Source organism: Caretta caretta, chromosome 6, assembly GCF_965140235.1.
Source record: "Caretta caretta isolate rCarCar2 chromosome 6, rCarCar1.hap1, whole genome shotgun sequence".
Lineage (NCBI taxonomy): Eukaryota > Metazoa > Chordata > Testudines > Cheloniidae > Caretta > Caretta caretta.
This window is the reverse complement of record NC_134211.1, coordinates 58,331,512-58,359,284: the sequence shown is the minus strand read 5'-3', so window position 1 is coordinate 58,359,284 and position 27,773 is coordinate 58,331,512. Positions and strand designations below refer to the sequence as shown.

At 43.4% G+C, this 27,773-nt stretch overlaps 1 protein-coding gene across 4 annotated transcripts in view; it reads left to right on the top strand.

Moving 5' to 3' along the window:
* The window catches only part of AMBRA1 (autophagy and beclin 1 regulator 1), a 203,730-nt gene that overhangs the window by 62,369 nt on the left and 113,588 nt on the right, over positions 1-27,773 (top strand). For 3 of the 4 annotated variants that reach the window (XM_048852664.2, XM_075129561.1, XM_048852665.2), the window contains 3 exons: positions 5,575-5,757; positions 21,905-21,988; positions 22,655-22,755. In XM_048852664.2, the coding sequence (XP_048708621.1) occupies positions 5,575-5,757; positions 21,905-21,988; positions 22,655-22,755 (368 nt within the window). The remainder of the gene's footprint in view (positions 1-5,574; positions 5,758-21,904; positions 21,989-22,654; positions 22,756-27,773) is intronic. The other variant, XM_048852666.2, reaches the window with a different exon arrangement.

The window sequence follows — 27,773 nt, the reverse complement described above, 5'->3', positions numbered from 1 at the left end:
CAAGCAGGAAGGGAAGACAAAGGAAGTTCAAACAGGTGAAACAACCAGCAGGGACTATCCTTCCACATAGACTCTCTTTGTCTCCTGGTTCTTGGATGAAAATGTTTTTCAAGAGGGGGACTGAAACTATAAAAAGGAGGGACAAATACCCCAAGGGACCCTCTCTTACTTTCTGCCCATCACATTCACTGCATTTGAAGAGACAAAGGAAGCAGATGTTAGACTCTGTGGGAGAGATTCTGATTTGAGAATTTGGTCACTAATCTGCTGGAGCATGAGCTGAGAAACTTTGCTTGACTCGAATACAGTTTGTTAGGCATTAGTAAACATTTTATCTTTATTTTTCTTGTAACCATTTCTGACTTTTACGCCTCGTTACTTATACTCACTTAAAATCTCTCTTTGTAGTTAATCAATTTATTTTGCTGTTTTATCTAATCCAGTATGTTCAAGTTGAAGTATCTCGGTAACAAGTTGTGTACATATTATTTCCTTTAAAGAAATAACAAACTTAATAGGAATAACTAATTTAATATATCTGTACTGTCCAGGAGAAGGCTGGGCAGTACAGGTCATAGATTTCTGAGGGAAAATCTGGAACTGGGAGTGTGTTGGGGTCACCAAGTCATAATTTTTAGGGCTGTTAAGAGCCAAGATGTGGCTGTCTGGCTCCAGCACATGCAGAGACATAGCTGGGAGTGACTTACATGTGGTGACTGTTTGAGAGCAACAAGGCATTGTAAAGGGCACCCCAGATTACAGGGCAGGGGTGACACAGCTACTCATTAGTCTGGATTTTACTCTGGTATGTCTAAGGTGCTTGTCTGTTTATTTGTCACTGGCCTGTTAGAGACATGGGTGGGGAATACAGAAATGAACTAATGTTTAGCTTGCTGTTGTACTGGCTTTAGCAAAGGACTGGCTGAATCTAGTAATCAGGGTGTCTTAAGAGACCTATATGGAGAAGATAGGACAAATAAGAGCAGTTGTTGCCTCACCAGCCTATTGCTTCTCATTTTTTTCTGCACCGAGGACTTATAGGACAAAGACAAATGGGGAAGCCCACCAGTAACGTTTTGTGAGGTTTTGTTAAAAAAAAGTTGTTCATCTTGGATATATTTTAAGATTAAAACCCAGTAGTTTTCCGGTTTAGCCATGTTGTTTACTGTTGGCTGAGACTCTTGGTGTCAAAGGGTTTGGGATCACAGCAGGAGTGGTGCATGATGGATCAGTTTCTTCAGTTCTCCACTAATGTGTCTCTTTGAATTGAAATTTCCTTGGGATTAGTCAGTGCCAGGCAGTGAGGCAGATTACCTGGGGTGTGTAAGGGTGAGGCGTCTTCTTGGAAAGATGCACTTTTGCTGCAGTGGGGAAGCCTCTGACAAAGGGCTATAGCAATTTATCTCTCAGAATCGTCTCAAATGTGGTTCTGCTCTGAATTGTGGCTTTGTGGGCTGGGGACATATGGGAAGCACCATAACTGATCTGTTCCCTATGTTTGCTGCTGGTGATAGCAGAAAGAACTGAATAGGTCTCAGAATTACTAAGAGGTCTCAAAATGTAATTGTAAACAGGGAATCATCATCAAGCAGATGTATTTGTGGGACACCTCCTCCCAGAGGGATCAGTTCTTGGCTCTATGGTGTTTAACGATTTGGGAAAAAACATAAAAACATCACTGATAAAGTTCACAAATGATCCAAAAATTGGGCAAATGGTAAATAAGGAAGAGGACAGGTCACTGATACTGAGCAACCTGGATCCCTTGGATGGCTGGGAGCAAGCAAACTATGCGTTTTAATATGGCTAAATATAAATGTCTACATCTAGGAACAAAGAAAATAGGCCATACTTACGAGATAGGGACCCTGTCCTGGGATGCAGTGACTGAAAAAGATTTGTGAGTTGTTGTGGATAATCAGCTGAACATGCAATGTTGTGAGTAAAAGGGCTAATGCAATCCTTGGCTACATAAACAGGGGTATCTCAAGTAGGAGTAGTGAGGTTATTTTACCGCTTCATTTGGTACTGGAATACCATTGCTGGAATACTGTGTCTGGTTTGGTGTCCACAATCTAAGAAGGATGTTGATAAATTGAAGAGGGTTCAGAGAAGAGCCACAAGAATGATTAAAGGTTTAGAAAACCAGCCATATAGTGACAGACTATAGGAGTTAAGTATGTTTAGCTTAACAAAGAGAATGTTAGGGGATGATTTGAGTACAGTCTCTAAGTACCTACATGGGGAACAAATATTTGATGATAGGCTCTTCAATCTAGCAGAGAAGGGTATAACTCGATCCCATGATTGGAAGTTGAAGCTAGACAGACTGGAAATAAGGTGTGACTTTATTTAGCAATGAAGGTAATCAGCCAGTGGAACAGGTTGTGGTAGACTCTGCATCACTGGCAATTTTAAAATCAAGATTGGATGTTTTTCTGAAAATGTTCTGGAAGCTTTTGAGGGGAAGTTCTCTGACTTGTGTTATACAGGATGTCAGGCTAGATGATCACAATGGTCTCTTTTGGCCTTGGAACCTACGAATAATTCTCACTAAATTTTATTCCTGTCAGAACCAGTTCTGGGAGAGTGAGCTGGAGTTTCTTGTGGTCTCTGTATCAATAACAGAATTGTTAATTCAGTTCCAATTACCAGAGCACATTTTGCCATTTTGTTGCACCTGTGCTCTCCCCATACAGAACATAATAGGATTGAGCAGTGTAATTTAAGGCAGAGTTTGACTTGCAGAATCTTATTACTGGTGGGGATGCCTATTCCAGAAAGCACCTAGCTTGACTCTTATTTTGTGGTGAATGTGTAGTGCTGGCAGTTAGACAACCCAGTTTTGTACTTGTAAACTGAGTATAGTTGATCTGGAACCAGAAACAATGAGCCCCAGGAGGATATTTTTCAATCTTTTTCAGAGTGGAAGTGCACTTGAGTCTGCGCTGTAACATTAGAGCCGTTGTCTCAATATCCCGTCTCCTGTTCCTAGTGCATTTGCACTAGAAATGAGGTTTTTACCTCCCCATCCATAGGCGCAGGAACTATGGGTGTGGGGGGTGCTGCAGCCTGGGCTCCCGGCTGCCAGTCTTAACTCTGGGGTGTGTGTTGGGGGGTGTTTGGACAGTGGCAAAGGGGTTGGCTTTCAGCACCCCCACTATTAAAAATGTTCCAGTGCCACTTTCCCCATCCCGTTAAAATAAATACATTCCAATGAGTGCATAAGGATTTTTCCTTCCATGATTCAGTGGGATGAGAGAGGCTGGAAGTGCAAAGTGAACTTTAAGGGCATAGGAGACACTTCTGAATTGCACTAGTTAAAATCTGAGCACAGTTCATTCAGGGCAGTCAGTGCAGACCAGGCAAAGAGTGAGACTCTATCCCAAATAGTCAAGAGTTCAGTTCTAATCCTAAACAGGCATTTTTATAAACAGATAACTATCTCCCTAGCATACTAAATATTTGAGGTGTTAAAGGTTTGTACCCCTAGTAAATCTTTGTACTAGAAAAATCACATGTACACATATGCATGCGTACAGGAAATGCAAGAAGAGAAGGGAGAACATATCTTTTTTCACCAAGGAATTAGGGGATATTGACACATAATTGTCGATGCAGACTAAGGCCAAACTGCAGATGAGCAGGAATTAAGGTAAGCCTTCCTATCTGAGTGCAAGGCAGCTGGCCCTGCTTCTGTTGTGGTGTTTTTTAAACTATTTATTTAGGAAGTATTAACAGCATACAAATCCTTGCCATATAACTATCAGAAACAAAACAATAATCATTACAACAGTGAGCTTTTGTTTAAAGAGACATACAGGAATATAGTCATCAGATCTCTTTAGTTAACGGCATTATCACATTACAAAATGAGCATCATTACAACACACAAGGCTTCTTAACATGAAGGCATCCATCTGAGTTGGTAAATGCAGTGGTTAGCTGATGAGATTGCCCTCACTGAGTGAAACCTCAGCCCTTCTGTTTGCAAAGTGAGACAGAGCTGTTGAGCTTTGACGCCATTTGGCACACGTGTGAATATCCTGCTTTTTGGTGAGTGGCACTGTTCATCTACTGTGGTCTCTGAAGTGACCTTTCTGCTTACCCCAGTGACTTATGTAATTAGCCCCCTCTTCTGAATCAAGTGCTGCAGGAAGAAATCTGGATTATGACTGTTCGATTAGATATTGAGTGACATATATTGGTCACTAAAAGTTGTGTGTTGTTGGCCTCCTGAGATTGTCTAATCAAGCATATGTAAAGAGAAAAGCAGGCTGGTATCAAGTAGGGAGTGTTGGAGAGTACAGATCACTAGAGCTAGTCTGTCATGTGGAAGGGTGACTCAAGACCCTAGTTGTCTCACTGGTCTTCCCAGTGAAAAGAGAATTTCATTGCTAGGCTCAGCTAAAGGAGATTTCTTCTGGCCAGCTATTAATATCATATTGACTACTAGGACATAGTCATTTCCCTGTCCACCTGCAACAGGTGCTGGTTATGTGCAGAAGCATTTATGTATGCTCAGGATTTATGGTATGGCAGTGGGGGGACTGCTAGGCACAGGTGAATAGACATTGGTTTCTCATTATTTCTTTCATACTCTTCGATATCCCAAAGTGCTTTACAGTAATAAGAATGTATATTCCAGGAGTGTAGCAACTGCTATCAGTCTCCATCTACAGACTGTTCACAGCCTAGGTTGATAAAATCTGTTTGATTATTGACCAGGTCATTAGAATTTAGTCCCTTGGGACTAAATTCTAAAGGGCCTTCAACAAAGTATTTGTTTGTAGCTCTTCATGAAAAATTAAGTTCCTCCTGTACCTTGTATTGTGGAGACTAGCAGCAGGCACAGACCTCTGCTTAACGTCTCATCTGAAGGTTGCTGCTGCCTTTCCCCTCAGAACTGATTAACAGGTCCTTATTGTGAATGGCCTTGGTTCTTGGTGGTGGTTCAGAGCCCTCTGCTGAAAATAGTTGGCTGAGGTGATGATAAATCAGGGGTTCTCAAATTGGGGGTCGGGACCCCTCAGGGGGGTCATGAGGGTATTACATTGGGGGTCGTGAGCTATCATTCTCTACCCCAAATCCTGTGTTGCCTCCAGAATTTATAATGGTGTTAAATATATTAAAAGTGTTATTAATTTATAAGAGGGGGTTGCACTCAGAGGCTTCCTGTGTGAAAGGGGTCACGAGCACAAAAGTTTGAGAACTATTGCGATAAATGAAAGAGCATGTTCCAAGGAATCTGAAGAAACAGTGTCTGTTAACCATCAGTGGTGCTGTCTGCAGATACTGTTGTCTGTCTCCCCAGCAGGAGAATGAGGTGGAAGGCTTATTTTTAAAGGGGAAGTTTCCTTGCGCTCTTCTCCATTGCTCTTTTCCTATTTTTTGTTTGTGTCTGTACCATCTATTTCCCAGCCAGTGTGTATGGGGTGCAATGTTCTTTGGCCCATGATCACCTGGAAGCTCAGATTTCAACAGGAAAAGTAGGATTGCTCTCTCATTCTCTGCTCCTTTGGGTCCTCAAGTTACAGGTCATAACGTGTTTCTTTCTGTCTCTTCCTTTTTCAGGTTGTCTCCTGCAGCATATTATGCCCAGAGAATGATCCAATATCTTTCCCGGAGGGACAGCATTCGCCAGCGCTCCATGCGTTACCAACAGAATCGTCTTCGCTCTTCCTCGTCATCTGCTTCCGCCTCAGAGAACCAAGGCCCGTCTGTAGAGGGAAATGATCTGGAGTTTGAAGACTTTGAGTAAGTTTGTGCACCCTGCCTCTTCCCACTACATCACACTGTCTACCCAATGGCTGCTCTATAAGTTTCTATTGCTCAGCAAGCAAACTTGTCTCAGGCTTGTTTAGGCCATTTGATCAGAAATTAGAGCAGCATCTGTCACTAATCAGTCCCCTACACTTTTATAACAATAAATGAGACACAAATTGAGCTGCCTACTTCGCTTCATGATGCCTCCAGCTGACTTGCTGCTGGAGTGCTGGTTAAGCAGAATCCTGTCCTGCCCTTCATATTAAGGGCAGAATCCAAGGAGGGACATGCACTCAAAGCTGTAGCAGAGTAGGAGCAAGTAATATCTTTCAGGGGACAGTGGTGCTTCATTGAGCTGAGTAAAGGGAGAGCACAGTCAGCATGTGCTTCCATTTTCCATTTACTATAGCTATGGAGACACCTTTGGGGGGGCTGGTGTCTATGGTGTCAGATAGCTCCCTTCTCACAGGGGTTATAAGGTTGAACCATGACTTCAGTACAGATGATAACTGGACCAGTGTGTGGCAGAAAGAGAGATTCCTCCAGTCAGAGCTGAGGACAGCAAACCTCTAGGATAACTGGTTCTCTCACCACACTCTCTGCTGAGTAGTTTTCCTCTTAGACGAGGCCATCCTCCATTCTTAATCCTCTATGCTGGGTTTCATGCAAGCCTCTGCTTGGAACTGTGCTGATGGACCGTTCTGTGTTCTCACTTTGTGGCCCTGACAAACTGACTTGCAGCAAGTTCTTTCCACTATATGGAAGGGTGAGGTTCTTCACACAGCCATCTGACTAACTGTAGTGGGTTGCTCAAAGAGCTTGGGCACCACTTACTGTCGGAGGCACTGAGATAAGAAAGGTCCATCTTGCATTCCCTGCTCTGCTGATTGTGACCTTTCCATTCATTCACTATTTGTTCCATTTCGAAGTAGAATTTTCCCAGCTGTTGCAAGTGTCCACTTTTATTTTGATCCTTATCACACTTATGTTCTCCACCCACAGGATCCCCACACAAAACAATCTGCTATGAGGTATTGGGACTGTGGGAGCCGTGAGCACCCCAATATCCTGGGCTTCTAGACTGTCCTCAACAGTGTCTCCTTCTGGCATCTGAAGGATTGACCTCTCCCACTGCCAGAGTTCTTACCCTCACTTCCTACAGCGCCATCTGCTGGGGTAGCAGCATACCCCATGTCTTTTGATTCAAGGTGAAGCCCCTTTTATGAAGGACAGTATTGAACCTAACACCTCCCAAAGTAGCAGCAGATAAATCCCTTTCCTGGTGAGGATTAAGGGGGTGGCAGAATTTTTCTGAAATGTTATTCTGTGGAGCTGTCATTTCATGCTCCAGCAATTAAATACTCGAAAGCGCAGGGGGAGTGCATGCATCTTCCCTTTTCATTGTGGCCTTGTTTGTGTAAGATGTAAATGAGGGGAGATATGCAGAAGTGTCAGCTGCCTAATAGCTTTCCCTAAGCAACTCTGCAGCAAAAGGAGCATCAGTGTGACAGCCTCATGGGCCCATTTTGTGAGGGGAGAGCCCAGCAAACACAGCTCTTAGTATTTCCATTCTTGCCTCCCATTCATCTTCTGGGAAAGGTGGTTCTGCTGGTGAAAATGGATGGTACGTTCTCCATTCACACAGCAAATCCGATACCTGTAGAGAAATGTGTTCCCCTGCAGATAATATTCACACAGTGCCAGAGCCCATTCAAGGAAGCAATTTACTTAGGCACACTGAGGTCGCCTTTCATTTCATGCTGAGGGAAAAGGAGTCTTTCTTCCTCTGTGCTAACCGAGCTTTTGGGAATGAATGTGCCATGTTGAATTCTGCCCTTCTGCATCTTAAGGGCCTTCTCTGTCTCTCTTTCCTCTGCTTCATTGTCTCTCTGGCTGATAACAGGGACCTAGCGTGGGGGCCTTTGCACTGGAACTTGTCTTGTGACTCATCTTTCAGTTTTGTCTGCTGACCTCTCGCAGTGAAGCCTTTTTTGTTTTCCTTCCACTTTCCAACTGTCCCTTCTGTGCTTTCCCTTTTCTGTTTCATCTTTCCCTTTTCTGCTCTTATTGAGTTGGTTTAGCTTCCACTGTTACCCGCACTCTCTAGAGCACCCCACCTTCATCCTTCCGTGGGCTCAAGGCATAACCTGGTTAATTTAGGCACCCCCACCCTTTCCCAGTTCCTAGGGCTCCGCGCGTATTCTTCTGAGGGTTTGCGGGGCCTTTTACTGGTGAAAATGCCTTACACAGTAATATTCTTAACCTCTATTTATTAACAGTTACCAAAGCAGAATACACATGCTAAGCATACAGTGCTCACCGCTGCCAATAAGGCAGACATACTTTTCCTGGTGGCCAGTTAGGATCAGGTTGTCCGGAGCTCCTCCAGTTTCTGCCTGATATGGTTGGCAAGGTGTTGAGTCTGGCAGCTCTGACCCTGGGCTGTGTCCTGGAGTTAGATTCCAAGGAACTTCCTTTTGGACCCCAGTTTATATAGTGAAACTTGAGCCCTGCTCAGTTATACCTTACCCAATCATTTTAAACTAAAGTACTATAAACCAATTCTTTGACCAGTCCTAACATATTGTGAAACAATTCTTTAACCAATCATACTCCACCACCTTAATTGATTTAAATCTTGTGAAATTAGTTATGTAACAGACAAACAAAGAACCAGACAGAAATCATATAGATAAACAATAGAGAAGCAGGAACCATGAAGGCAAAACAATAAAGACGTATAGATTTTACAATCACAACTGTTAATAAGTGATTCCTTGCCAGACAGCATGCTGTCAAACAGTTTTCTTAAGATGTTTAGAGATCTGTCTCCTTATCTGGTGATGGTGGGTACTGTTAGGACAGGAGCTCCTTCTTAACAGCCCAATAGTTCATTGTTTTAATGTAATTTAGATGGAATGCAAGGATGTGGTTTTTTTCCCCTGCTTTGTAGCTCATGGCTGCTGCTGTCCTAATGTGGCTGCAGAAAAAAGGCCTCAGACCTTACACCACATCTCTCCAGCCTTCTATGATGGATGAGAAAGATGGGGATAGGTCAGTACTTTGATCTTCCCTCATCACCATGCTTTTCAGCTTTCAGTGGCTTGCTTTTGCTTCTGGAATCCTAGAGAGCATTCCCTGAAGTGCCAGCAAACTACCTTGGTTTCTTGTCTTTCTATTCTGGATGAATCCGATTGTAAATTTCTCTCCCCCTCTTCAGTCTTTGTTTAGGGATCCTGGTGAAGGAGGCATATGTGATGGTTAGTACCCAAGTATTCTACTGGATCTGGGCCTCTGAGCAGGCAGCGATAGTTGTGTCATTCCCTCACCCTTTCCATATTTGCACAAGGCTCTGGAGGCCCAGGCCTTGTTCAGCCCCTTCACTCTGTCGCAGGGTTTTAAGGGTGTATTATTGTGTGCTTTCAGATTTGCTGGCCCACAAGAAACTTGTTCCCCAGCAGTGCCAATTTTACACTCTTGTGGCCCTGTAGCATTGCCACCAGTACCCACCTTCTCCTCCCTGCCCAAACCCCGCTCTCTCCTGTGCAACCCTGTCGGGATTTTCTCCTAAGACCAATTCTGTTCACTTCCCACTCATATATGTTTAACCTCTCAGCCTCAGCATACTTTTCCATACTAAGTTCTACTGACAACTGTAAGCTCAGGGCTTGTCTGCACAGGAAAGTTATGCCAGTATAAACTAAGATGTGAATTTAAACTGTTATAATTATAGTGGTATATCTCCCCATGCCGACACACTCTGATTCAGGAATAGGAGTGTCCATGTGGGGCCTTATTGGTATAACTATCTAACTACACTGATACAATTCTAGCAGGATAACTGGTAAAAGTTTTCCCTGTAGACAAGCCCTCATCCATCTTGGGCTCCTTAATGTCCCAGCCTTGTTTGCAATCCTCCAGCATACTTGGAATGAGGAGCATGATTTGGTACATTTAATGAAGGGAAGATGTCCTTGTTGTTGATTTCAGTAAATCCAGCAGGCTTAAAATCTCTTAAATTGACTTGCACGAGAGAGCAGGTTTCTCTTGGAGATTTCCTTTCGCTTGGAGCACTTCTGACACGGGAGTCATCCTTGCAGTGGGCAGTGCTGTTGGGGTTCCTTGGACACCAGCAGGTTAAAATTTTTGCATGCAGTACAGATTGATTGCCATATTCATATGCAGAAATATTTCCGTGTCCTGAATTTCTGCCATCTATCTCCCTGTCTCTGTCTGCAGCAAGCATGGGAGAGAATGCAGATTTACTGTGTTTGTCAGAAAGGCAAATATTTAGGACGATATGTTGCTCTGTCTGAAAACCTTCACGGAAGTGCTTCACCACGGTTTCATAAAGGGTTTCAAGCCAAGGCTAAAGGTGTGATTGTGGCTGACTCCCTCTGTCTGCCTTCAAAAATGGGCTGCCTGTTAGAATATAGATTGGGAAGAGTTCAGCAATTACATTGTTTAATGTTTGTACCTTCTCCCCTTCTATATGTGTGCTGTCTGTCCCATTCTCTACTCTGACTATGGTACCATTCGTCCCATAGGAGAGGTCACTGTTGTACCAGCACTGCTCACTGTTAGCTCTGTTTCTTCGCTCCTAAATCCTGTAAATTGGACTGTAAAGCCGAACAATTCCCATCAGTACTGGGAAAGATCCTTTCTGATCTGTGACTGTGACACAAATGAGCAGTCCTTGGCAGTATCTCCTATGGACAAGGAGAGGGACTGGGCTCTTTGAACTGAGGTCCCATCATGGTATTTAGGTTTTTCAGCAATGCAAGTGCACTAGAAATGACTAGACAGAGATCTGTGATTGGAGTGTGTGCACTGCAGGAGCCAGTCTTTGGCAGCCCCAGTCGGTAAGATCATGGGTTCATGACAGCCACCTATTGACTTGCAGAGTGGATGAGCCTTCTTCAGAATGTTCACATGCTTCAGAGCACCAAGGATTACTTGGTTCTCTTCTATAATGAGGCCAGCTGTGGAATATTTGGTTCCCAGGCCTACGAGTCTCTTAGCAAGTTACCTTGCAGCAGGTTTAAAGTAAATGCTCTCCGCATGGTAGGATAAGCCATGGCCTTTCCATTCAACAAAGGCCGCCAGGCTCCTACCTGCCTTCTCTCCACCATTCTTGACAGCCTCGCTGACCTCTCACACTGGGGTCTAAAGGAGTCATCTCAGAGTTCCTCCAGTAGCTGTCATCTTTTCGTAAAGAAACAGGAGGCTTTAGGATCTGAGAGCTGCACCCTCTGATCTTGATTTTCTAAAGCAGAGCACTGGTTTACGTTCAGTGCCGCTCTCTTCTATCCTACCTGGAGATGTTCCATAATTATCAGATTTCCAGTGCCTTTGAGAACTTGAATTTACATGCACTGGCAGAAGTGTGGGGTAGTTACTTCGGTGAGCAGCACAGAAGACTATTACTGTCTTTTCTTGTCATGGTGACTTCTCCATTCCAGGCCAGCTTATAAGTAAAGCTTGTGAGGTTGGCTTGGTCTGCTTATTTACACATTCACAAAGGGGAAAGATATATGGCTGGCTAAACATTCAGCCAGGAAGATCAGGAGATCCCCTCTTTCTGAAGAGGATGCATAAGGTGACCGGTTCTGAGATGTAGGCCAGAAGGGACTGTGATCGTAAGACCTTTCATGCAAGAACAAGAAGTGTCATCCTGGATGGTTGAATTTATATGATCACCATATAAATAAAATGGAAAAAAGAAACTAGCAGATGCATACATGAGACTTCTGGGTGACATGTGCCTGGCCCAGAAATGCTGATGAGCAGAAACTTCTAGGACCTTGATGTACAAATACTCCAGTCATAGCTATTACATAAGATCTTAAGAACAGCCATACTAGGTCAGACCAATTGTCCATCTAACCCCATATCCTTTGATTTGACAGTGGCAAATGCCAGGTGCTTCAGAGGGAATGAACAGGTAAACATCAAATGATCCATCCCCTGTTGTCCACCCCCATCTTCTGGAAAACAGTGGCTAGGGACACCCAGCGCAGGGGGTTGCATCTCTGACTATCTTGGCTAATAGCCACTTGGGTCCTAGCCTTCTTAACTTATCTAATTCTTTTTTTAACCCCATTATAGTTTTGGCCTTCACAACATCCCCTGGCAACAAGTTCCACAAGTTGACTGTGCATTGTGTTAAGAAGTACTTTCTTTTGTTTGTTTTAAACCTGCTGCCTGTTAATTTCATTGGGTTATCCCTGGTTTTTGTGTTATGGGAAAGGATAAATAACACTTCCTTATTTACTTTCTCCGTATCATTCATGATTTTATAGACCTCTCTCATATCCTCTCTTAGTCATTTCTTTTCCGAGCTTTCCCAGTCTTTTTAATCTCTCCTCATATGGAAGCTGTTCTATAACCCTAATCATTTTTGTTGCCCTTCTCGGTACCTTTTCCAATTCTCATATCTCTTTTTTGAGACGTGGTGACCAGAACTGATGCAATATTCAAGGTGTGGGCGTACCAGGGATTTATATAGTGGCATTATGATATTTTCTGTCTTATTGTCTATTCCTTTCCTAATGGTTCCTAACTACTTGTCTCTCTGCAGGAGATGTAGATGTGAAAATTGCAAATTGTCCGTGATCACTTTTACTGGCATAACTACAACGAATACTCTTCTGAGTGATGGTTTCTTGTCACTGGAGTCCAGATAGAGCTGTTAAAAGCAGGAGCTTAAATTTTTTCTGTACCTGACTTTATTATTCCATTTTCTTCCCAGATCCTCTTTCTCTCTCTTGCTCTGCATTTAAGGAGGAAGCATAGTGGGGTAATGATTTAAGCTTACTCCTATCCCACATTGCTTTGCTTCCCATGGTTTGATGAAGAGGTGCATTCTCAGAAGCAGTTTAAGTAGAAAGGGATCACCTAGGACTTGGTGGTGGTTTTTGTTTTCGTTCTGTCTTTCTACTAAAAATCTTTGGATTGGGACACTAAGCACTCGGATATCACTACCAAACATGCAACAATTTATATTAATTATATTCATCTCCTTTAAAACAGTGCAGGTAAAGAACCCTGCAAGATCTGGAGGAATAGGAAAGGTACTGAATCTACACTTTCCTTACTAGTGCTTGGGAAGTGTCTTAATTTGGCCTGTGACCTACTCATCATAGCCTGCAGCTCTGTCTTCCCTGATTCTTTACATTTATTTTTACACTCTTGCACCCCTCTTCTTAGTCTTAATGCACAGCGACAATGTCTGGATGTAGTGATAGTTCAAGACTTCTTCCTTGCAGTGGGGCTGCTATTAGCAGAATATTGTTAGCTTCTGCAGAATAGCATCCTGTTACCATGAATGCTGGCTCCCACAAGGGTGCTGCTTGGTTAAGTTTTTGCATACCAGTGCCAACTTAGACTTCAGTAGCTTGAGCTTCCTGGCAACACTGCTCTCACAGCGTTGATGGCTCCAGCTTCCTGAGCAATTCTGATGACTCTCAACAAGATGGGGCACTCTTAAAACAATGTTCTTTCCTAAAAGTAGCTCCAGGAAGTAACCACCTGTCTGTATTCTGCGATTGCTGCCTGTAACTCCCTCACACAACAGCATTATGTTCATTGCCTTCCATTTGCCTGGAGTTTGTACCAGTGAAATTGATGAGCAGAAGGGACCAAACATGGTTGACAGGGAATGGGGGAGCAATTTGGGAGGAAGGGAGAGTCATTGCTTGCATCTGATTGGCCATACAGGGCTTTGGTGTTAAATGCTCTTTGATCTTCCACAAGGTCATGATCCCAAACAAATAGTATCTGCACTTTCAACTCTTTTTTTTTCCCCCCTCATCACCTGTTGGGTGAGAATCCTGGAGTCTGTTAATGGCTCAATATGTAGAGAAGTGGCTTTGTTAATTTTTGACCCCTAAGTCCAGTATGGATATTAAAAGTCCACAGTGAGCAGCCAGTGTATGTTGCAGGGCTGTAAACTGCTTGCAGAGTAGCACCAATTACTGTGAGTGTTCTCGCTGTTAGGGATAGACCTGGTGTGGGGTCTCCCAGTCACACTTACTGATGGGAAGTAGTCAAATGGACAGTACATGTTGGGAACTTTACCTTGGCTAATGCAGTTGTCGTATCTCTGGAAGGAGGCTGGTTCCTGGGTGCTGTGCTCTGTTTGTACAGGCAGAGCCCTAGTGATGTTCCAGACAGAACCTGCATGGTTGTGGTAGTTTTATATTATTTTGCTATTTACAGCCAGTTTCAGTCTATCCCATGAAGCTTCCAAGCACTAATGACTAATGCAGCCACTGATTTGGTTAGTCTCATTTCAAAAGGTGGTGGTGGGTCCCTAATCATGTGTCAGTGTGACAGGTGGGATTGGAATAGACACAACTGGTTGCCTGTTCAGAACGTATATAGTAAGCCTGTGAGTCTGTTTCACTGTGCTTTTAAATCGGTCTTTTTCTGAAGTGATTAATCCTCATCATTTAGCAGGGAGCTGCTGCTGTGTTTTTCTTTTGACCAGGTGATGAATCCTCTAGTATGTGGTACTTGTCAGAGATACTTGACCTTCTGAAGTGCGTTTTTTTTATCTTGTAAAACTCATTTTTTTTCTCCCTGAATGGCCCTCTGAGAGGTAATCAAGACTGTGTTCTTTTTGGCGGTCAGGAGAGCTGTTAATAAATGCAGCCATCTACAATCCTGCTGGCTTAAGGAAGCTTTAGCTGATAAATTGATGAGGATTTCTCTGGTGTTTCCCTTGGAACAGCTTCTAGTGAAAGATTATCATATTTAGCATTCAGAAGAAAAAGGTGAAATACTGGGAAGGTACCATGTCTTTACTAATTTTACCTGGCTATCATCTCAGTTGTTACATGCACTAGAGATGAAAAAGACCTATTCTGTTAGTTTCCATCTCTTCAGCCAGGACAGGATTGTTCCCTGCAGTCTGTCTCTAGTGCTTTATCTGCTACCTTTGGGAGTTTATTCCACAGTCCTAATACATCTCTCCCTGCCAGTAAAGAGATTTTTGGTGTAGCCTAAATTTTTTTACTTTGCTTAATTTTACCCCATTCTTTCTAATTACATCCCTGTGTTTCACCTTAAATATTTCTTCCTTCATGATTATTGCATCCTTCAAATACTTGTAAATGTTTGATCCCTGTTTACTCATTTCTTACAAAGTTATGCTTGTATAATTGTGATTCTTTTCTTCTAAATCCCTTAAGCCCTTTACCTACTGTGGGTGTTAGTAGTTATTTCTGTCCTTGTAATGTCTAGGTGCTGTGCGCATGCGCACACATGCGTGCACCCTTCCTGCCCAAAGAGATCTGGTAATGAGATATCCAGAATTAAGTGCAGTATTTTGGGGAGGGTGTCCCTATGCCCAAAACTGTGTCAAGAGCAATTGTCGTCTTTCTGCTTTGGGGCATGAACATAAGAACGGCCTTCCTGGGTCGGACCAAAGGTCCATCTAGCCCAGTATCCTGTATTCTGTCAGTGACCAATGCCAGGTGCCCCGGAGAGAATGAACAGAACAGGTAATCACTAAGTGATCCACCCCCTGTCGCCCATTCCCAGTTTCTGGCTAGGGATGCCATCCCTGCCCATCCTGGCTAATAGCCATTGATGGACCTATCCTCCATGAATTTACCTAGTTCTTTTTTGAATCCTGTTATAGTCTTGGCCTTCACAACATTCTCTGGCAAGGAGTTCCACAGGTTGACTGTGCATTGTGTGAAGAAATACTTCCTTTTGTTTGTTTTAAACCTGCTGCCTATTAATTTCATTTGATGAGGCCTTTGAAATTGAGGGTCTGGGCGCAGAGTACAGTAATCTCAGGTGGAGTCTCCCAAAGAGGGACTTCCCATCATTGCTCCAACAGGAGACTTTTTGCTGTCATGTTGTATTGCATACTTTTGTCTAATTTGCTGCCTGTGTTCATACCTAGTGATGTCTCTGCATTCTGCTTCTTTGTTATCTCCCTTTTATTGAATGTTTGGGATTATTTTTTCCCAGATGTGTAGTTGGTTTCCATTTTTCCACGTTTTGTTTTTATTTACTGCTCATATTTCTCTTTTATAAGGGGCTTTGATCCTTGTAAGTGCAAGTCAGTGAAAGTTGAGGGCGCTTCCAGAAAGAGCTGAGAACCCTGCAGTATCAGGCCTTAGATCCCTTTGTTTCTCTGTCCTCAATGATGTTTGCATTTTTTCCCTATTCAGGGCAAAATTAGCAGTTAATTTGTCTTCAGTGGCACCCCATGCAACGCACATCCTTTACTTACCAGCATGATACGGTATGTAGGGTGACTGACAACACATCCTTAGTATCATCCACACATTTCATTTAACATGCTATTTCCTTCCTCCTTCATATCTGTTATGGATTACAGGGTGTGCTATGCCTTGCACCCCTCTGTAGTCTCTTGTGCAGGGGTGGCCAACCTGTGGCTCCGGAGCCACATGCGGCTCTAATATGCGGCTCCTTGTATAGGCATCGACTCCAGGGCTGGAGCTACAGGCGCCAACTTTCCAATCTGCTGGGGGGTGCTCACTGCTCGACCCCTGGCTCTGCCACAGGCCCTGCCCTCGCTCCTCCCCCCTCCCTCCCTCCCAGAGCCTCCTGCACGCCATGAAACAGCTGATTGGAAGGGATGGGGAGGTGCTTATCAGTGGGTGGGAGGAGCTGGGAGCAGGGGCAGGAGCTGATGGGGGGGCTGCTGATATATTACTGTGGCTCTTTGGCAATGTACAATGGTAAATTCTGGCTCCTTCTAAGGCTCAGGTTGGCCACCCCTGTTCTTGTAAGTACACGCTTCCTAGTGATAGGCCTTGAACTTTCACGCACTTCAGGGGAGGTACTGACTCTTTCACTGGATCTCCAGGCTTCAATACCTGTGTTTCTTCCTATAGCTCCTTTAGCAGGGCCAGTTTGGCTTGGCTGCCTGCAGGAATCTTCTCTCTTAGGAGATGTGACCGGGGCCCCGGGGGACCACACTGAGGTTACCCAATTAGGGCAAACTGCAAAAAATGGGGCAGGCAATCCCCAAAGCTGGTGGCTATTCCAATACTTAGATTTACCAAGCCACTACAAAACAGCTTCCACAATACCTTAGTGGTTGCACAGAAGCCAAAATACAGTTCCATTATAGCAAACCAGTCTTGTGCTTCCACCCAGACACCCAAGTCAAATATGAAAGTTCTACCAATCCCAAAGGATTGGACACATCACCTCCCAAATTAATGACTATTTCAGATCTTACCCAAATACATGCTTACAGCCAATTCTTATTAACTAAACTAAAATTTATTAAAATGAAAAGAGAGAGTGAGTATTGGTTAAAAGATTAGAATACATACAGACATGAGTACAGTTCTGAGATTAATTTCCTAGTAGAGATGGTGATCTATGGAGTTACAAAGAGTTCTTAGAATTAGTCCATAGGTTCAGTCCAGTGTTCATATCCAGGGTGATCCAGGTGGGACTGGAGATCTCAGTCTTGTGACTTAAGCTTCCCCTACATAAAGCCACAAGCAGATCTGAGATGAAAAGGATCAGGACCTAAGGGTTTTATATAGTTCAAGGCCTTCTCTTGGCAGCTCAGCGTTCTTAGGCGAACAATAGGCAATCATCGAGACTCTGAAGTAGACCTATTTCCTAAGCATCACTGGTAATTAGCTATACCGATTAACATAAGGCAGTTGCCTGTTTTCCACCATTCACAGGTGATTTGCTATACATTTCAGAGAGAGATCAATACAGTGATATTAATATATTTACAGGTTTCAGAGTAGTAGCCGTGTTAGTCTGTATTCACAAAAAGAAAAGGAGGACTTGTGGCACCTTGGAGACTAACAAATTTATTTGAGCATAAGCTTTCGTGAGCTACTTTAAATGTTAAGATCTCCTTTTGGTCTCTGAATTAACAAGCTACAGCATAGACAGAAGCTGTTTGATTACATTGTTAACCTCTGACAGTATATATGTAAACACACAAACATTATCTACTAATATGTCCCTAAAGATTGACTTTGGATTATTTATCCTGCAGGATGCTTAACCCTTTCTGGCCATGTGTCATAGGAGCTTTGTACCCGAAAATGTATGTGGGGAAAAATAAACCTGCTGTGGGTATTTCCCAGTCAATAGCTCTGCCAAGGTTCTGTTCAGGAACTATTATATTCTTTCTGGAGGTATCCTGACTTTTCTCTATCACTGGTTTGATTCCTCCTCCAAAAGCCTTTGATTGATTTAGCTCCATGCAGTCATACAGAATAATATCAAGCATGTAAACTGAGGTACATATAACTAGAAATATGAAATTAGAAATAATACATAAATTTCCCAGGAGCTCCACAATGTAACCAAAGATGATAAAATCAAACCCAGTGCCTACTTTGCCAATTATTTATCACTTTTTTAAATCAACCTTTAACTACTTTCCTACCCATGTGATTGAAATTTAAATATGATTCCATTATAAACAACTTTGCTCTAACCCTTTAAATTAGGTTTTGTAAAACACTGTATAAAATGCTCTAAATAAGGTTTTTAGTTATACCTCTACCACATTGCCTTGATCTGCTAACTTAGTAATTCTCTAAAAAGCAATTAGGTTTGTCTGGCATGATTTGATATTTATAAGCCTGTTCTGCTTACTGCTTATACCTCCTAATAAACTTACATGGGATTTTCAGAAGTGTTCAATGTTGACCTAACTCTAGTCCCATTGCAGTCAATGGGAGCAGTTAGACCAACATAGAGTGCTTTTGTCAATACCATCCTAAACCTTTAGAGATTTTCTTCTATTTGATTGTTTTATTAAACTGGGAAATTAAATGTGCAGGATAGTAATTACCAGGATCACTCTTCTTCCCTTTCCTGAAGATCTCCATTACATTTTGCTTTTCTCCAGTGTCTTGCTAAACTTCTCAGTTCTAAGCCATTTTTTAAAAGCATTAAGTTTGGTAAGTTAACTAACTTCCTTCTTTACATGCATGAATTTGTAGTTCTTGTTTTTTCAAATCTGCTTTTATCTGTTTATATCAGAGCTTGTCTACACTTACCGGGGGATCAATGCATCAGTGATCGATTTAGCGGGTCTAGTGAAGACCCGCTAAATTGACCGCAGATTGCTCTCCTGTCGACTCTTGTACTCCATCTGAACGAGAAGCGCAAGGGGAGTCGACAGGAGAGCGTCTCCCATCAACATAGCATAGTGCGGACCCTGCAGTAAGTAGATCAAAGTACGTCGACTTCAGCTACGTTTTTCATTGTTTGTTGGCATGGTCATGTTTATAGCCCAGATCCTGACACCGGGAAAGGCAGCACCTTTTTCTTTCCTTTTTCCCCCCTCTTTGGAAGGGGAGATATTGGGTTGATTTCAGGGGAGTAGCTGCTTTTTGTATAGAAGGGATCCACTTATTCAAGTTGTGCGTTTTGCTCTGCAACTGAACACTGTAAATCTTCCTGATGCTCAGCCATGGTAGCTGGTGAGTCTAATAAGTAGCTGACACACAGACAGAAAATTCAAAGCTGAGATAGAACTCTAGTTACTGGTATGGAATATAAAGTCCCACTAGTACTTTGGAGAACTTTGTTGGAAACTTGTTTCATTCCTTGCAGCACTACTTCATATTGGCATACAGTCGTGTTAACATCTGCTCTCTGTAAGCAGAATATATATTGTACAGAAATAACACAGAAAGCACCATCCATCTTTACCAATCTGTAGGCTTTATCTCCTTTTTAGAAGGTGCAGGAATAATCTTCAGCTGGCATCAGGGTAACGCCAGCTGCTCCAGCTTTTCAGCAGTAGATGAAGGCTCTCAGGTAACACAGATTTCAGACATTCAGTATGTGATGATGAGCATGGGATTAGGTAAAGATTCTGTAAATTAGTAGATCTAACTAGAAGGTGTCTGCTTGTAATATTCCTCCTCTTTCCTCTCCCCCTAGGCTGTCCATCTCATCATTTAATCATCTTGTTCTTTTTCTTCAGGGACTACAATAAATGGCAATCTTCACCATTCTTTGGGAATATGGCCTGCTTTTCTTCTTTCTTATCCCAAATCCTGTTACCTGGAGGCCAGGCACACTTGGGGCAGGTGGTTTGAAACTGTAGGATTTGCTTTACCTGCCAATTCACTAGAATTCTTGTTTGTTTACTTTCAGGCCACATTACAAGGCCTGTCTCTTCTCTCAAGCTATTTCTGTGCGGGGGAGGAGAGAGGAATGAATTGGTTGATGTGGCACGGTAAGAGAGCTCTGAGGTATCTGGTTGGATTTTGAAGGTAGGGTTTAAGACACTGAATTATTTTTATGATATTTACATGGGAACTGGCAGCATTCAGCAGGTGCATTTTAAAAATCAAAATGAATAATTGTTAGTCACTGTGATGCTTTAGGTCTCTGAACCTGGTTGGAGAGGTGGCTATGGGCATTTGCATTCTTTTTTTTCCTCTTTATTTCTGTCAGCCTGAATTAATTTCTCATTCCTTTAAAACTTGCTAGAGAAATATTTTTAGATGCAGAGTTTTGCAGGGTGCAGCCTGCTGATTTCTCACTGCGATTCTCCTCTGCAAAAAGCAGCTTCTAACTCCAGTGGTTGTCTCTGTGTTGCTGGTCTAAGGGGTTCTCTCCGGGCTAGTTTTGCCTCTCTTCGCTGATTGCCAAACACCCAGCGTGGTTTGAGGCTTGTTAAGAGTTTGAAAAAGCAGATTTGTCTTGGCTTTTTACTAGCTTTAACTGTATGCAGTGGTCTTTGTGCATATTGCTCCCTGTTCTTCAACAGCTTCTTCCTCTCTCCCTCCCCACACAGTGAGACGAGACTGGGGAGTGGTGCAGGTGGTGGGGGCGGGGGGAATAGATGTTTTTTTCTCTTTGGCAAGAGAATGAAGTGGAGTGCTGACATACATCATCTTTGATGGAAAAACTCCACGGCATTCTTTCTGCTATTGATCTGCTTCTTAATGGCCAGGAGGCCTCTTAGTCAATGGGAGACAAGTACAGCAACTTGTTTTCCTTTGCAGACTTCAGGAGCCCTGCTGGTCCCATGTAAATTATGCGCTGAGATCCAGCTATGTGGCCAAGCACTACGACTGCAGGCTGTTCAGGCAGATGGGGAGAGAAATGGATGGATTTCCTTTTCTGGGCTTTTGTTTTAGATTTGATGTTGATGAAGTAAAGTTTAAGATGCTAATGAGCTGTGGAGTGCAACCTCTGCTCTTCTGTTCCTGGTTCTTCAGATAAGTGGGAAACAGCCACGTAATGGACCCTTCTCAGCCCACATTTCCTTGCTTACTGTTAAAAAGAAATTACACGCACAGCTTGCTGGAGTGGGTTAGGAATTTGCTGCTACCAGGGTTGTTGCATCAGAAAGAGACTTAATATTCCAAAGACTCTAGGAATGAGGATGTGTAGCTCTCGAAGCTTCTTGCCTTCAAAGTGCTCTGCAAACATTAGCTTCTCTTCTTAACTCACTGGGAGGTAGCCAAGTATTATCCCCATTTACAGATAAGGATCTGTGACCCAGGGCAGAGAACAGACTTACCCAAGGTCATGCAACAAGTCATTCTCAGAAATGGGAATAGAACCACCTCAGTAGTTCATTTCAGAGCAGATTTTGGAGTCGGAGATAGAATCCAGGTCCTTTTGTGACTCTTCACTATCCTCCTTGCCATATTACTCCAATATATTAAGCTGTGTGGCTTACTAGAGTGGTGAGGAAAAGAGGGATCGTTTGTCCATTCTTCAAGGAACACCTGAAGTCCTCCTTTTGTGCTCCGGATGGAAATGAGTTGTTTTGAGGGGGTTGAATTCCTAGCTGGGACTGTTTGTTTCTTTTATCTGTCTCGTCTGGGAAAACTCACTGTGGGATATGGAATCATTTAAAGCTGACCATGACAAAACAGTGAAGAATAGACTGCAGGGAACAGTCCTGTACTAGCACCTCTGGAGATGAACTATGGAACACAAGAGGCTTGGTATGTGAGAATCACTTTGAGATTGTTGGTGAAAGTTTCTTTGGGAATACAGAATGTTGGAGGCTGATGGTACCTCTGGAGCTCTCTGGCATTACACAAGGTGGTAAATTAAGGTTGCAGGTGTTTCTTTCCTGGGGCCTTGTCTTATTATGTGGATATTTTAATGTGCAATATTTTTTGTTTTACTGAAGGGACAATGGAGACAGATCAAGGCACCGAGCTCCCCGGAACGCCCGTATGTCTGCACCATCGCTTGGGCGCTTCGTTCCCAGGTGAGACCTGTAAACCCATCTGGAAATTGGGATAGAAGCTTGGCAGTGCCACTTACAACAGAGCTCTCTGCTGCCATGTCAGAGGCTCAGATTCAGTTGCTTGCACGGATGTGATGTGAATAAGGTTATCAGTGTCTGGGACTCTTGTGGATGCCTGGCCCTCCTCTTAGAAAAGAGAGGGTGAAATTAGTGTGATTAGCTTTCATAGCCACATTCCCCAAAGCCCTGTCCTGAGCTTCCTTAACTGGAAATTGACAGCTGTAGTGTGGAGCCAAAATGGAAGGGAGGAGAAAATCTGATGGGGATTCTCAGGAAAGCATACTGGGTCAAAGATGAAAGAGGAGGGAAGAGAGGAGATGGGGATTAGATTGCTGGTATAGCTCAGCAGGTCTTCAATTCCATCTTGGCTGGATGGAGCATGTGGTGGTGCGGGGGAGGGTTTGTCCTCCTGAGCCATGACCTGCCATTTTTCTGCTGGATGGAGCACTCAGATAACTGGGCTCCTCTCTTTGACCTCCCTTTCCCCCTGTTAGGGTCCCAGAGCCCAGTACTGCTTGCCAAAATTAGATGGGATTCCTGCACTAGAGTCTAAGTTTCCTGGCAACACATTCGAGGTTTTTCTCAGTGTGTGGGGTGTTTCTCACAGCGTGCTCTCTCTTTCTTTAGGCGTTTCTTGCTGCCAGAGTACTTACCTTATGCTGGGATTTTCCATGAACGCGGACAGCCAGGGTTGGCCACCCACTCTTCTGTTAACCGGGTCTTGGCAGGTAAAGAAATACCCCTTCTGGAATATAGTGACCTGTGCTAGGTGGAATTCTCTCCAGAGTCTGCACATAGTGGGTTGGCCTGGAAAAAGAACCTATGAGAAATGTGTGTCCATCCTGGTATTGGTATGTAAAGCTCCTGAACTAGAGAGGATGTGGAACTAGATACTATAGTGATGGGGTTCATACGCGTGCCTAGAAGTTGCAGATTCCATACTTTGAGTGCATATTAGGCTCTGTGCTGAGGTTTCCCTAAGGAAGGGGGAATTTAATAATTCTCCTGATGTTTAATTCCCTCCCCAATCTGATTTTTTTTTTTTTTTTAAAGCAATCTGACAGCCTAATGATCAGCTTGCTGCAGGTCCTTCTAATTGAATTATAGGGTGCCTTGTTCATGTTCCGGCTGGCAAGCCACTCACAAGGGAGCGCGGGATTCAATTAAGATCCTAATAAGTGCGTGTTAAAACCTTGGCTGCCACAGCATACAGGAGCCTTAAAGGGCAGGCGGGGGTGGAATGGAAGAGGAGTCGGGCTTTGGCAGCCAGTGAATGAAACAGTTTTATATGATAGATGGTATAATTCTTGAGAGTGCTTCTTGGTGGCGCTTGAGCTGCTCTATGATCAGTACCAGCAGTGGAGAGACTTTTTTGGATAAGGGGAAGGTCTATCTATGTACCTGCCAGATGGAGATCCATTGGCTGCTGCTACTATTGGCAATGGGGCACATGTGGGAAAGGCATAAAACCCCCCTGGAAGGAGCGTGGTCTCCCATCTAGTCTTTCTCTCTCACTGTGGTGTGTTCAGGCAGAGGTTACCTGTGTGGGGAGAGCCTGTGTATTGTCAAAGTCAGATTCAAGGCTCACAGAATTTGTCAGATCACTCTGTTTATTAGCAAAGCGCTTTGCCAATGCACCCAGATATGTGAGCCCCCTGCAAAAGCTCAAGCTAACTTATTTATACAGATAAGCCAAAGCCAATTTAACATAAGAGACAAAAGGAAGAGAAACTGACAAATATACATGTATATCTTATTTGCAGACTAACGTTTACCAATCTCCTAGCTCAATAGAAGCTCTAAGTTAATTAGTTTGAGGACCCATAGTCTCACACTCCTTAATGTTTCTCTTCCTGACAACTATATTTCAACAAACCCTTCAAGCAGCATTTCTTTAATGAATTATAATTTAAATGACAGGTTTCAGAGGAACAGCCGTGTTAGTCTGTATTCGCAAAAAGAAAAGGAGTACTTGTGGCACCTTAGAGACTAACCAATTTATTTGAGCATGAGCTTTCGTGAGCTAGCTGTAGCTCACGAAAGCTCATGCTCAAATAAATTGGTTAGTCTCTAAGGTGCCACAAGTACTCCTTTTCTTTTTATAATTTAAATATAATTCATTCTACTTTCACAGTATTTTGCGTGGCTATATAGTATAGTGTGCCAGCGTAGCCTTTTAAAACCTCATTGTCATCTGTAAAATCCAGAAATGTCTCCAGATCTTTGTATCTCACTTGCCTCCTAGTCATCCTGTCGCAACAATTGCAAGAGTAGCCAAAGCACAGGCTGTGGAGCACCTCCATCCCACTACCTGATGAGCAGGGAAGCCAGCTTGTAGCATTTAGCTGATGCACATACTTTCCTCATGACTGTTGCTTGTGTGGAATTTGGCTGTCTGCTTCTGGAAACAGCTCACTCGCAGATAATTACTTGCTGCCAGGCAACACTGCAGAACTCTTCTGTAGTCGGGCTTTGTTGGAGACATCTGCCTTCAGCCCTCCCTGCACAGCACCTCTTTCCCAGCAGCTGAGGAGCATTCTATCTTTTCCTGGCATTTAGCTTTAAGATACTCAGTCAGTGGGCTCCTGGCTTCCAATGATTCCTTTTAGTATTCTACTTCCTCTTCCTTCATGATGTTCTGATGGAGAGTAACCCAGTCCAAGAGCCTAAGCCCCTCTCAGTGCAGAAAACGTAACCCCCACAATTCAGATGTAAAAACTGCAGCACCCTATCACAGAGACTTCATTAAGCTAAGCAAGCAAGGTGTTTACAGCTCCTCCACTAAATCTCCCAATGACCAAGGTCCATCCCAGTCTACTCCATGGCAAGATGGATCTAAATTCTATGGCAAGGCCCCTTGGTTTCTGCAGTGTTCCAGTGCATCAGACTGGAAATTGTGCTGCAAATCCAAGTAACTTCCACAGTGGAGTTTTTATTGAATGATTTTTATTGAAATGCTACATCCCATCCATGCAGTGGCCCCTTGTGGTGTTTGTTTTAATATTGAATTCAGTTTATTTTACTCCCTCCTCATTTTCAGTTTTTGACATGCCACAGATTTAAGTGTTAACAAGTAACTGCATTATAGAAATTGGTGGAGGTTGAAACTTAACTGTAGGCACAGGGGGCTTTTGGAACTGGAGGGAGCCTGGAGTTGTGGAATAAGCATATTCACTCATTTTTGCTAAAATGATTAGCAGTGAAATAGCTGAGTGTTAACACAACAGAGTATTAGCTCTGAAATTTAATATTTGAGATAAAAGACCAGTTCACACTGCTCAGAGTTATTGTTTCAGGATGCCTGCTGACTTGGGAAGGCCACACTGCATTGGTTTATATTTGGATCAAGTATGGAAGGCTTGGAGCATACTTTTTTTTGTGAAAACTCTGAAACTTATATTCTGAAACACTGTCCCGGAATGGGGTAGATTCTGTGCAAATTTCTTGACCAGTTAATACCCAAGACCCTGCCTATTTGTTGTTGTAGCATCTAGGAGGCCTAGTCAAGGGCCAGAACCCCATTGTGCTAGGTACTGTACAAACAAAGAACAAAAGAATGTCTCTGCCCCAAAAGGTATGTCTACTCTAGAATAAAAGACCCTTCCCCGTCATGGGTCCCAGAGGTTGGATTCCAGCCTGAGCACAAATGTCTACACCGCAATTTTACAACCCTGTAGCTTGAGCCCTGTGAGCCTAAGTCAGCTGACCCTGGCCAGCTGCAAGAATTGAATTGCTGTGTAGACTTGCCCAAAGAGTTTTTACAATCTAAGAGGCAAGACAAGAGGCCACAGATGGCTATGGACAGATAGACCAGAAAATCAAGGAAACAATGAGACAGTATTGGTCAGCATGATAGGCAGTGGTCTCGATGCACCAGATGCCTAACTGTTAAGTTTTTTGTAGGTGTTCTGGCAGAGAAGAATTTTAAGGCGGATAATGAGGTAGCTCTGTGGATGTTTATGGGGAGCTTCTTCCACATGTGAGGGCAGCATGAGAGAAAGCACAAATGTGCTTGTTTGAAAAATGTAAGAAAAGAAAAGGGGGGGTTGGAGAGGGCTTCAGAGGCAGGAGTCTACATTTCAGTAGCGAGTGAGAGATAACTGAGGTGGGGATTGACCAGTGATTCTCAAACTTTTGTACTGATGACCCCTTTCAAATAGCAAACCTCTGAGTGTAACCCTCCCCCCCCCGCCTTATAAATTAAAAACACTTTTTTATATATTTAACACCATTATAAATGCTGGAGGCAAAGCGGGGCTTGGGGTGGAGGCTGACAGCTTGCGACCCCCCATGTAATAACCTTGCGACCCCCGAGGGGTCCTGACTCCCAGTTTGAGAACCCCTGGGATTGACTATGAAGGGCCTTGAAAGTGAAGACAAGCAGCTTATGTTTGATGTGATAGAAAAGGAGGATCCAGTGGAGGGATTCAGAAAGAGGGATGACATGTTCAAAGTGATGGGGTAAGAGAATGATCGTTGCAGCAGCATTCTGAATGGATATGAGTAGGGTAAGACTGCATTTGGCCAAAGAAAAATTTTTGCAGTAATTGAGATGTGAGATGATTCTTGTACAGGAGTATTAGCTTTGTGGATAGACAGAAAAGACTGTATCTCAGAGGTTTCATGCAGAAAGAATCGACAAAATTTAGAGACAGCCTGGGTGTGAGAACCTACAGTGAGGTCCAAATTGAAGGTAACACCCATGTTACAGGCCTGAGTTAACAGGCAGGATGGAGGTGGTGTCCACCATGATTAAGAAAGGAGGTGGTAGGATGGGCTTGGAGAGGAAGAACAATTTTAGCCACGTTTCACTTGAGCTGATGGTTAGACATCCACAAAATGTCAGATTTTAGTTTGGACAGAAGGAAACTAGTCTGCAGTAGAGAGGTAGAGCTGTGACTCATCAGCATAGAAATGGTAGTTTAATTTGTTTGTGGATAAGATAAATCAGAGATAAGGTGTAGCAGGAGAAAGGAAAGAGTCTGTCATTGGTCCCCCATGGAGCCCTTGAAGAGGGGATGAGGAGGAACCTATGGAGGACGTGTTGAAAGATTAATTACAGAGGTAGGAGGAGAACCAGGAGAGGGAAGAGTCATGGAAGACAAGGGAGGACAGGATTCCAAGAAGAACACAGTTGAAGGCAGCGGACTGTCAATTAGGGTGAGGGTGGAGTACGGGTTCTTAGCTTTGGCTAGAAAGAGGTCGTTAGACTTTGATGGGAGTGGTTTCAGTGGAGCGCAATGGGAGGAAGCCAGATAGGAGAGAGTCTAGGATGGAGTTGGAGGAGATGAGCTCCTGTCTGCAAATTGAATGATTTTATAGATGAAAGGGAAGTGGAAGATTAATTTATTAATCTCTAAATCCTTCAGATGTTTACACCCCATGTATGGAAATCTTATGGCTCTTCCAGGAATGCCCATCTCCCACAGACTTGCGTCCGATCCTCTAGGCAGGAAAGGCCTGTGTAGTTCTTTTGCTTTCTCCATTGCCAACCACTTCAGAAGGGAAATGCCTTCTGAATGAGACATGCCAATTGATCACTGAACACCTTTGAAATATCAGTGCTGAACCAGCTTGGCTTTGCAGCAATCCGGAAAAAGATTCTCATAGATTATAAGGCCAGAAGGGACCATCGTGATCTAGGGCTTGTCTACGCTGTGATGTTGTCGACAAAACTTTTGTCTTTCACGGATACTTAAAAAAGGCCCCCCTGTGAAAGACAAAAGTTTTGCTGACACAAGTGGCA